This window comes from Anopheles moucheti (assembly GCF_943734755.1).
Source record: "Anopheles moucheti chromosome X unlocalized genomic scaffold, idAnoMoucSN_F20_07 X_unloc_1, whole genome shotgun sequence".
Taxonomy (NCBI): Eukaryota; Metazoa; Arthropoda; class Insecta; order Diptera; family Culicidae; genus Anopheles; species Anopheles moucheti.
Window position 1 is genome coordinate 1,291,749 of NW_026453515.1, and position 11,149 is coordinate 1,302,897.

The 11,149-nt window shown below is 41.6% G+C and overlaps 1 protein-coding gene across 1 annotated transcript; it reads left to right on the forward strand.

Annotated features, from left to right (window-relative positions):
• Positions 1–2,959: 2,959 nt before the first annotated feature.
• Positions 2,960–4,127, forward strand: LOC128307531 (uncharacterized). The gene is made up of 3 exons (XM_053045406.1): positions 2,960–3,104; positions 3,592–3,778; positions 3,971–4,127. Exons 1-3 carry the CDS (start codon positions 2,960–2,962, stop codon positions 4,125–4,127), a joined length of 489 nt encoding a protein of 162 aa, XP_052901366.1.
• The last annotated feature ends 7,022 nt before the right edge of the window (positions 4,128–11,149 follow it).

The following is an 11,149-nucleotide window of genomic DNA, read 5'->3' on the forward strand; positions in this document are numbered from 1 at the left end:
AAAAATAAATTAAGGTGGTGGAGGTGATACACGTGTCTATCAGTACTATTTGTCCTTTTTACTCTACTCTTCGCCCTAGCATTTATTCTTTGGCTTGGAATGTGCTGTTCTGTCGTCCTGCTACTGCTACCACATATCAGCTGTGTGTGTGGGGAAGTGAAGGGAAGACATTATTGTGATATTTGCCAACCTGCTCAGGTCTGTATTTCTGTAAGGAAACCATCGAAGAGAAAGCGGAATTGAACGGATTCTTACCATGAGTGTTTACGGTGCTCGTCTGAAGATGATGCTACGGCGATAGCGTGTCAGAGAGTTGCTAACTAGTGCGTTTTATTCTACGCGCAGCGCGTGAAACTTTAATCTTAATCTGCTGCGTTGAAGTCATGGTTTTGGTTCGAGGATGCATCAAAACGTTGCGTAATGTGTGTGCGCAATAATATGTTGCGATTTTGTAGTTAGTCTAATGATATTCTTTTGGCGTGTTTTTTTAGTGCCTTCCTTGGGTTTCGAGTTGTTTGTTTTATGTGAATTGTTTTATGAAATTGTCGATATGGCAATCAAAACGGCAAAGATGGAACGTTTCTAGAACAACCATATTCAAAGAGACGCTGCTCGCAAAGACAGGCGAATGAGGAATTTGCAGCAGCAACCCGGCCAAATGGAGGGCTTCTCCCTCGTTCGGATTTTGAATTAGCACGGCTGGAAACGGAGGAACAGCTAGAGAATTTTGATCAAGGCCTAAAAGTAAATTCGGAGTACAAGCCATAAGTAGAGAAGGTTTTGCGCCGGTAAATTCTTCGCGCAGACTTAATAATCCTTGGAAGGTATAATACGAAGCGCGAGGCTACATAACGACATCTATGGCACGATATTCTACCGATCTGCATTAGGCGGTCGATTTGTTGTTCAGCAAACCATTTTTCAGAAAACAACCCATAACTGAACTCTCTCATTTATTTAACAAACCCCAGCTATGGGAACTTGAACAAAAAACAATTGCATTTTGTAGTTGTTGTGGTTTAAGATATTTCAGACAATCTCAAAGAAAGTTTTATTATGTTCTAGATATTACAATGTAGCAACAGATGAATGGTGCGTTCACAAAATTATTGCTGTGGTCTCCAGCTAATGTAAATGTGTACATATTTGTGCGCAAAGTAACATGTTATGTTTGGCCAGGAAATACGTAAGACGTTAATATTATTTCCGCCACTGCAGTTGACCGCCAACTACCAGACTGAGGACGTCCCTTCAGTCGCCTTGAAAAGTGTGTAGCAGTGACACAAAAGTCAACTGGTCAAACACAGAAGATCAGCACCGTTCGACAGGTCACGGGTTTATCCTTTGCTCGATATACAATGATTGTGTAGTGTTAAGAGGAAATAATTTGTTCAGACGTATACGGAAAATAATTTGTCCGCTCAGAAGGCTTCACAAAAGGAATCTTATAGTCTAATCTTAAATCTAATAACGCGTCAGAGGAGGAAACAAACATAGAGGATTATAAGGAGTCATTAATTAGTCGGGCCCGAAAAGCAGATATCGAGATGCTATAATCGAAATGATAAAAAAGCAGTTGAATGATTTCATATCTCGCAGAAAAGGATAATTTTGGCCGTATAGGGTAAGGCCCGCCGGAATGAATATAGATAGTAAGGATGGGGCACAAATATTGTTGAGGAGAATCTTAGCGATGAAAATAGCTTGCGTATGTGAGAGGAGTGATTTTAGATCTTCAATTCCCAGCATTCTGAAACGAATGGAGTAGGGAGGCATCGGATACGTACGGATATGTACGGGGCATATTGTTCGTGTCATATACCATCCGTGCCATCCGAGACAGACTGCAGCTAGTCGAGTCTCGACTGCAGCATGCCGTCCGTGGTTAGAAACCATGCGTTCCCCCGTTCGTCTGCAAAGTGAACCGTAGACGGATGATCACTTTGGAAATAATTTTTTTCTGCTGGGAGGGATAGGTTATGGTTTGCTCCGGTGACTTTGGCATGCAGAAGTATTAAACGCATGAATAAGTTCAACGTGCACATGCATGAAATTGTGATGCGTTTCGTTGTTAGATAGCGCTCAGTAACGGATGCCTTCGTCGATCGACATGGACCGAAATCCATCAATCCAGGCAATTCCACAACCGCTTCGATAGGAACTGAAAAAGCGAAGCCCTTATTTTACACGACACATTATCACCCAACAGTAGAACTTGCCATTCCGGCTAGGGCTTACGGGTCAGCTTCTTCGGTCGCGTCCACCTTTATGAATTTAGCCACCTGTTTGTAAAAAACACCGGTACGGCGTTCGCGGTTCAAATCACTCATGTTGATAAAACAAAACGTTTGAACACTTGCGATGTAATCACTGGAGTTGGTTGCTTGTGTGGTGTCTTGTTTTTTCGGATGATGCAAAATACAGATCCTTCAATTTAAAGCAACCGATCCTTTTGTGATATACATGGCGGTACCGTTCGTTACCATAATGACCACGTTATAATAAGGGCACCGTATAGTGTTACAAGCATAAATGTTTGGCATAGTAAAAATTATACATTAAACCTTCTTCTACATATCGTGCCATATAACTTATGACAGGATTTTCATCACAACATTAGCGCGCTTGCAAAACCATCCAGTTCCTCATATCAAAAACCGGTGCAAAAATGTACTCCTGCACACGGCAAATTTGACGAAGAAAATGCACATGTGTGTGCGCAATATCCAATAATGAGCACGAGCGAGAGCGCATGACGCCGAAGAAGCGAACAGCATTAGAATATCGTTCAGTCATCGAGCGAGCTTTCGATTCGGCGAGAGAGCAAGCAGGAGAGCAACAGCGGTTAGAAAGAGCACTCTTTAATTTTGGCCGTTGAAAGTCTAATTGTTCTCTTTGGGTGATTTCGGTCGTGTGTTTGAAATTTTACCAGCAAAGAAAAGCGATTAAATTTATCGAAATGTCTTCGCTGCCGTTGAAGAGAAGCCGCAAATTGACGAATCGGGCCAACAAGAAGCTGAAGGAGTTATTTTCTGAGCACCATTGCGAAGAAAGCCTGGATGCGGAAGTGCCGGGAACGAGCCGGTTGGTGCCTCAACATAGCGGTAAGGTTTTGCTTAATTATTTAGCTAAATTGGACACTTAGGATTGTTTGGTGTAATACAGTGTGTGAAATTCAGTGCAGTGACGAAATAGTGATAGAATTCACCTTCTTTGTATTCGTATGTGTTGTGAAATTACACCCGGAGATCCCCAGGTAACGGCCGCCTGGCCGGCTTGAGCATCCTAGCGGTGTTTGCCGGCAGAACATTTTGTGTGAAAGTACGGTTCGATACAATTCGTGGGTTCGGAAGATTATTTGCGCACGATGAAATCTATGAATTGCCCACTCTCACCGAAATAAAAAAGTGACTGAACGATGGGCGTTAATGTGAAAACATCGGGTCATGTTTGTACTGTTGCGTGTGCTTGTTATTGCTAAGGTTTAGCAGAACAGAAACCTTGTCACGATTAGCCGTTAAGTTTTGTTAATATCATTATATTGCACTAAAGGGTATTAAGGGTAACTAATAAACTCAATCCGTTTTACAGATTCAACGTCGCAGGGAGCCAATCAACCCCAGGAGATAGAAGATTCGTCGCAGCCTGCAAACCCGGCCGTCACAAGCGAAATTAGTTTTAATCTTTCTGGTGGTGGTGTTCATGGGGATGCAGTTTTAGATGACTTAGATGATAGTTATAGCGTAGATCAAGAAGGTGGTGGGAATATTAGTTTAGATAGTAGTTTAGAAATTGTCGAAGAGGAAATTGTCGATTACGCGAGTAACCTTTCCTCTGATAGCGACAATGAAGATGTTGTTGGCGAATGTACGACTGCTCATAATTGTAGAAACCACCGCAATATTAGCGATTGCTTAAAAGATTGGGCAGTTGTACATAACCAACCACGTTCATCAATTAATGAAATTTTGGCTATTTTCAGACAATGGACCGACCTTCCGCTTCCCAAGGATTCACGTACGCTGTTAAAAACATCAACCACCATCAGCCAGGAGATACGAACCGTTGAAGGGGGAGAGTTTTGGTACAAAGGAATTGAGAATAAGCTCAACAGCTACTTTCAGTAAGTAAATATTTGTAATATGTTCAGCAATAATGTATTCCTAATCATGTGTCCATTATATTATATTTTAGGTCAACTGTTCCTCCAACGGACCAACTAACCATCATTTTGTCCACTGACGGGCTTCCCCTTCATAAAGGTGCACCAACACAGCTGTGGCCCATCCTAATGAAAGTGGTAGAGCTCCCCCAAGCCCCAATCATGATGATTTCGATGTTTTGCGGACCGGAAAAACCAACCAGCCTGCAAGTCTTTTTGAGGCCGTTGGTATAAGAGCTGAATGCGATTCAACAGAGAGGATTGCAGCACGGCGATAAAGTTGTGCAATTGAAGCTTCGCGCTTTGCCGATTCTCCAGCACGAGCGTTCATTAAAGGTCTGTATGATACAAACAACATTTACAACATTTACAGTTCATTAACAAGCTAACTCATTGGGATTTGCAGCAACAACCAACTATAATGGATATCACGGCTGTATGAGGTGTACGTGTGTCGGCGAATATCATGCTCACCGAATGATTTTCGACACGGTTGGTGCTCCCCTACGGACGGATGCAGGATTTCGAGCGAGAGAATGTCCGGGTCATCATCAACTATGGCGCTCGCCCTTAGAAGACTTGCTGGGTTTCGACATGATCGAGAACGTGCCAACGAGCGATCGTCTGCATACATGCGATCTGGGAGTGACCCGTCGCCACCTATTATACTTAGTGGAAAATAAGTATTCCAATTTCGCTCCTTTGTCCTCTGCAGCAAAAATGTGGATATCGAAATTCCTTACCAACGTACAACTGCCCTCTGAGATTAATCGTAAACTTAGAGGGTTAAATTTGATACGTTTTTGGAAGGGTTCGGAATTTCGATCATATCTTCATTACGCCAGTGTAGTGCTGATGGAAGAGTTTTTAAGCGTGGAGGCATATAGTCACTTTTTGCTTTATTTTTGTGCAGTGACTATATTTTCTTCCACGTATCATCAAAGACATTGGGATCGTGCAGCTGATTTTTTGAACAGCTTTGTTCAGCAGTATGGGGAGATTTATGGCCGTGAGAACCTCACCAGCAACGTCCATAATCTCCAGCACATTGCTAAGGACGTTTTTAAATACGGACCGCTAGACGGTTTTTCTACGTATTGTTTTGAAAACCACCTGCAGGTGATTAAACGGTCGATTCGATCGGGCTTTCGGTGTGGGGTGTAAGCTGCCGCACGTTCAGAAGAACGGTCTGCATTGGGGATGGCAAGTGATAGTACGAATCGTCACTATCCACGTTTGACCACAAATGGGAAAGGCATTTTTTTGGCATCCGATTTTTCTCTACGTCCATTGCCTAGAGACGAATGGTTTTTGACAAAGGGTAACGGGGTTGTCAAATTTTTGAATGTCGTTCAAACAAATGACAATTTTACGATAGTGGGTAAACAATATGATTACAATTTGGATTTATTTTCATTTCTTTTCAGCGAGGATGATCCGGAGTCAATGTTTTCTTCTTCGGATATCCTTATATATAAAATACCAGATGATGTTACGACACAAAACGTAGAAGTGGATATAGCAGACATCAGATGCAAACTTGTTGCCGTTCATCCATCTGTTCAACCCAAATCAACAGTTTTTTTCCCTCTTTTGCATACACTTCGGTCCGAGTAAGTGAGTTCAATAATGTTAGTGATAATTTTTACTGATGCATAAATTGTACACTTTTTAGCTAACTCCAGCAAGACCGGAATACGAGACGATCGTGCTTGACCGTGAGTAGTTCATAGATTATATCCAGAAAGGATCGTATACCAGATAAGTTAGTAAATTCAAATCATAATTGTATTTTGAGTAGTCAAAGCAATTGTGATTTATAAACTAGGAATGCAAGTTGAGGAATAGTCATAATGCACATAATGAATCATTAACAATTTTTTATTTATTTATTAACATTTTTTTCACGTTTGTGATAACACTTACTAGAGCTTTTAATCACTCCTTTAAAATTATTTGCGCTGCTTTGCGCATTGTTAAGTTTTGTTACGAAGAATTTTTTACATCTTCCTCACCTACTACAAACCCGACATCCTCAGCTATGGCCTTAAATAGTCGCAAAACATTCCCTTTTTCATCTAATCTTATTTTCGGACCAGATTTTCCCCCGCCTCGCCAGCTGCACTGCACAACAAATTTTTTATCAAATAGTATTTGAAACGCGCTATGCATTCGGCTCTTCACATCTGTTTCCGATTCCAACCTATCGACAAGAGTTTGAGGAATTTTTAGAAAATAAGTTTTTTCATGGAGCTGATCTTCAAAACATGTTAATTCTTCTTCAGATGTAATGAAAGGCAGAAATTATGGCGAGTGCTGTTCTTCTTCCATTACAGCTGTTCCATTAGGTCGATGGCTTCTATAATCCGTCAAATTCTTCACCTCGGCCCAAAGAAGCATCAACGATTTATTCATCACAGCTAGTTGGTCTGCCGTGTCTTTTCCTTGCTGAGAACGCACTGGAACTGGGTCCGGTGTTGCAGCAACGACAGTTGATGATGCTGTACTGCAGGATGCGACTTTATATGATGTTGTAAGTATTGGCCGATAAAGTTTTCCTGGTTTTAAACGTAATTGATTCCCTGTTATTCCTACATTCTCAGGAAGGCAAGCTGTCGGTGGTGCTGAAGCGATGCTGGATGGTGTTATACTACTGTGTCCGAAAAATAAAGTGACTTTCCGTTTTTTTTCTAAATGGTTTTTTTATTAAGCCAAATTAAGGTCATTTCATTCGAAGTAATCCCCTTCCGATGCAATGCACCTCTTCCACCTCTGCTGCCACTCCTCGAAGCTAGTGGAAAACGCGGATGCAGGGATGGTCTTTAGTTCCGCCGTCGCTGCGGCTTCTATCTCGTCGATAGTGTCAAAACGGTGTCCCCGAAGCGGCCGTTTTAGCTTGTTGGAAAGCCAGAAGTCGGCTGGTGCCAAATCTGGTGAATACGGCGGTTTCGGAACAATATAAGTGCCAATTGTTGTGAAAAACTCCCTCAAAATGATGGCCCAATGGGAGGGCGCATTATCATGGTGCAAAAACCAACTGTTGTTTTTCCACAAATCCGGCCACTTTCCGCCGGCCGGAAATCCCAACACTTTCCGAAAGGTCTCGTATCGTCAACCGACGATTGTTGACCACCAAATCCTTGATTTGGACGACGTCGGTCGAGGTGGATGGTCTTACCGGACGGTTCTCGTCTTCGACCTTCTCACGGCCATTCTTGAAATCACTGTACCATTTGTACATATTTTTCTTCGACATAGAATCTTCCCAAAAGGCTTTTTGTAACATCCGCAATGTTTCCGCAGCGTTTATTTCATTGCGCAAACAAAATTTGATACAGGTGCGCTGTTCCACAAACTTAACAACTTGGTCATTATGGACAAAAACACATGGCGCAGCTCCGAAAACAAATTGTCACTACTAGCCGGGTTGATGTTGTGACTTGAAACTTGGCAGATCTGTCAAAAACATACATATTGACAAACGAAAAATAAAAACAAGGGGCTTCTTTAGGTGCACGAAATTTGACATCTAGTGTCACCTTACTTTTCGGACACAGTAGTACTATATACAGGTAACCTTGAAGATGTTCGATGCTGGTTGTTACTGCATGGATTTTTAACTAAAGGTGTTGGGCGTTATATTTTTTCTGTTTTTGTGACTATGGGATATGCTTTTATCTGTTTTAGCTGTCGATGGTGATGTTGTTTGCTGGGAAGCTTTAACGGTAGATACTGGCGGGCAGGATTTAATTGTTAACTGTGGCAACCTAGCCGCCAACGCAAGAAGCGAGCAATCCGGTGCCTTAGATACCGATTCCCGAGACATTTTTTCCTGCAAGCGATTCAGAGTAGGTTAAAAATCACTTTCATATTGTACAAAATATCAATATTTTACATACCTTTACGTTTTAATTTCAGCTTCTGCACGCGATACTGGGTTTGGTTGGGAAGGAGGAAAACAAGGTACGAACACAACGGTGGACAATGCCAACCTGGACTGACGATGGCCTATGGACTATGCCGAACTACTCTGGACCAAGGGAAGAGGATAAGGAGGAAGATCCAAACCCTGGCAGTGTTATGCTGTATGAAGAAGATATCTTTGATGATGTTTGATGCTGGTTCGGGATTGGATGGATTTTTAACTACAGGTGTTGGTCGATAACCTTTTTTCTTTTTTATTTCAGAATTATAAGCTGCCGGTGGTGATGCTATTTGCTGCAAAAATCTATTCACAGTTAATCGGACTGGAATGATGATGGATTGCGCTGTTCTGGAAGTTGCTGGCTTGGAGATTTTAGCTGAAGTTTCCATCAAAGCTTTAAAGATAAATGTTAGTTAATACGGTATCTTAGTTATCATAAACAATAGATTAACTTTACCATTATTTTTTATAGGATTGAAGGATGACGGTTCTGCAGTAGCTTTGATACTGACGATACTGGCGGACAGGATTTATTCGTTAACTGTGCCAACCTAGCCGCCAACGCAAGAAGCGAACAATCCGGTGCCTGAGATAGCGATTCCCGGGACATTTTTCCTACCAGCGAAAGAGAGTAGGTTAAAAATCACTTTCATGTTGTTAATTCACCATAATTTTACATAACTTTATGTTTTCCTTTCAGCAAAATGCTCGAACAAAATGGATACGATGATATCCCAACGAATAACAACTGGTTTTAGTAATAACATGTAAAATATCACAAAGCGGTTTTTTTTGTTTATTTTACGATTTGTATTTGCGCTGTCAATGCGCCTTTGGCTTTTGACAGCTTGGATGACAATGGTAGCGCTAGAAGAACTGCATGAAAGCAAGCGTCGAACTGGTATAAACGTGCCTTAAACGTCTGCGGTTTAAGGCACGTTTAAGGCGCCACTTTAAGGCACCGAACGCTCGAAAAACGCCTCAATTCTGCTATAAAATGTCAGTTGGGTCGTTATCCCCAACAAACAATTCGAACTGGTTCGAGGCTCGAACAGGTCCGGTTCGAGCGTCGTTCGAGCCATTGTTCGAGCTCGCAAGGAAGACGCGTTCGAGCCTTTTCGATGAAAATCGAGCGGGACGTTTTACGAAAGCGCCATCTATTGTGCATTGCAGTAAACAATAGGACAAGGTTAATAGATGCACAATATTTGTAAAAATAATATTAATTTTATTATTTGATGCTACCTACAATCTAGTAGTATCTTAAGCATTTGATCTGCTCTTATTAAATTGTTCGCTGCTCCCTATATTGTGGTATTAATCTCCGCTGTAGATATATTGTGGTATTGTATCGTTTGAATCCGCTTTCCGATCACCCTTCTTTGAACCATAATGGCGCACAGCTGAAGAAAACAACAAAACCATCGTTGCGCGTTGTCTGGAAAAATATGTCCTTAATTAATGGGCAAGTTGTAACGAATGTTGATATCACTCACCGTATCCTGTGTTTGGCCGCGTCGCAATATCCTTCCAACACATTCGTCATATAGTTGTTAAGATGAAGATGAAGTTATAAGATGAAGAGCAGGTCGAATATTGAGGATCTTGTACACCAAACCAGTCGCACGGCTTCTTTCGGATTCCATTTTGCACCTAGCATGGGAAGATCCAAACAGAGCGCTGTTTTCAAAACAACAATGTTGGCACGAATATTGTACGACATGCACACGTTATTTACTTACCAGAGTATTCAGAAACACCACAGATTGAAAATATTAACACCAATGAAAGATTGTTGCACAGATTTAACTAAAAGGGCAACTTTAAGCAGAGTAGATGTTGTTTGATCACAGGTCAGGCTTTGTTTACATTTCTATTTCATTCAATCTGTCAAAGCGGTAATCACCGCAGACAAAATGCAAACAAGCCATGGAAAAAGATGAAGAAGAGCAATAGATCGCACCAATTCGATTTTTTCGTGCGGAAGGAAATCAAAGACCCAAACCTTTGACGCAAACTTAGCCAAGATTCGGAACCAATCTTGCTGATTTAGCCGCGCGCAGAACCAAACGACGCTTGATTCGACCAAAAAGGCTCGGACAACGCTTAAAAAATCGTCGAATTGTTTGTTGGGTCGTACCGATCGCGATCTTTTCAAGCGCCATCTGTCGTCGAATCTTCAGTTTGGTCGACTTGGGCAGCTGTCAGTTGAATTGACCGTTGATTTATCAACACTTTCCTTGTATTGTATAATGGCTTATCATGCCCATTGGATCAAAGATGCTCATAAGACATTTCAGCACTTGTCTTTTTGTTGGCCTTATCTTGGGGTTAATGATTGTCTTTGTATCTTCCCTAATTGCTGTCGAAAAAGCAAGAGTGTCATTGTGGGGTAGCCATAACATGCCCAACACCCTTTCACTCCACTGATCTCCTTGTACGCCTATCGTTTTCCCATCAATTTGGTTAGATTCTTCTAAATGAGATAATATTTCAGTATCATTAGATACCCAATTTCTCATATCAAAACCTCCTTGCGCATGCATGTGCCTAACTTGTAGAGCAACCACTTTTGCTTCGTCAACAATCTCAAAACTGCCAACAAAATCATCAACGAAATGTTCCTTAACTATTGCTTCGTACGCCCTAGGAAATTCCTTTTCGAATTCCTGAGCATTTAGATCCTTCACATACCTGGCTGACGCTAGAGAGCAGGTCGAACCAAAGGTTGCTACATCCATTATGTAAATGTCAGGATCTTTATCCGGATCTGAAGAATCGTTGAGCATTTTTATCCTCCGATCTGATTCGAATTTGGTGAAACATTTCTTGGATATCACCACTAACCACATACAAATACTGCCTGAACCTAAAATATATAGAAGGTAAGATATTAACGATCAGTTCTTCAGGCCCTTTCATGACCATACTATTCAATGATATTTCACCTACCGTCGCAGCCGCATCCCATACAATCCGAACTTTGCTCGGCTTTTTAGGATTGGTCACGACACCCATCGGGAGGTACCATACCTTTCGCTGATCTACTGAGTTCAGTTCCT

Coding starts and splice junctions, on each gene's coding strand:
- LOC128307531 (XM_053045406.1), top strand. CDS start 2,960: ATGTCTTCGCTGCCGTTGAAGAGAAGCCGCAAATTGACGAATCGGGCC. Junction 3,105..3,591: donor GTTGGTGCCTCAACATAGCG/GTAAGGTTTTGC, acceptor TCCGTTTTACAG/ATTCAACGTCGCAGGGAGCC. Junction 3,779..3,970: donor GGTGGGAATATTAGTTTAGA/TAGTAGTTTAGA, acceptor TAATGAAATTTT/GGCTATTTTCAGACAATGGA.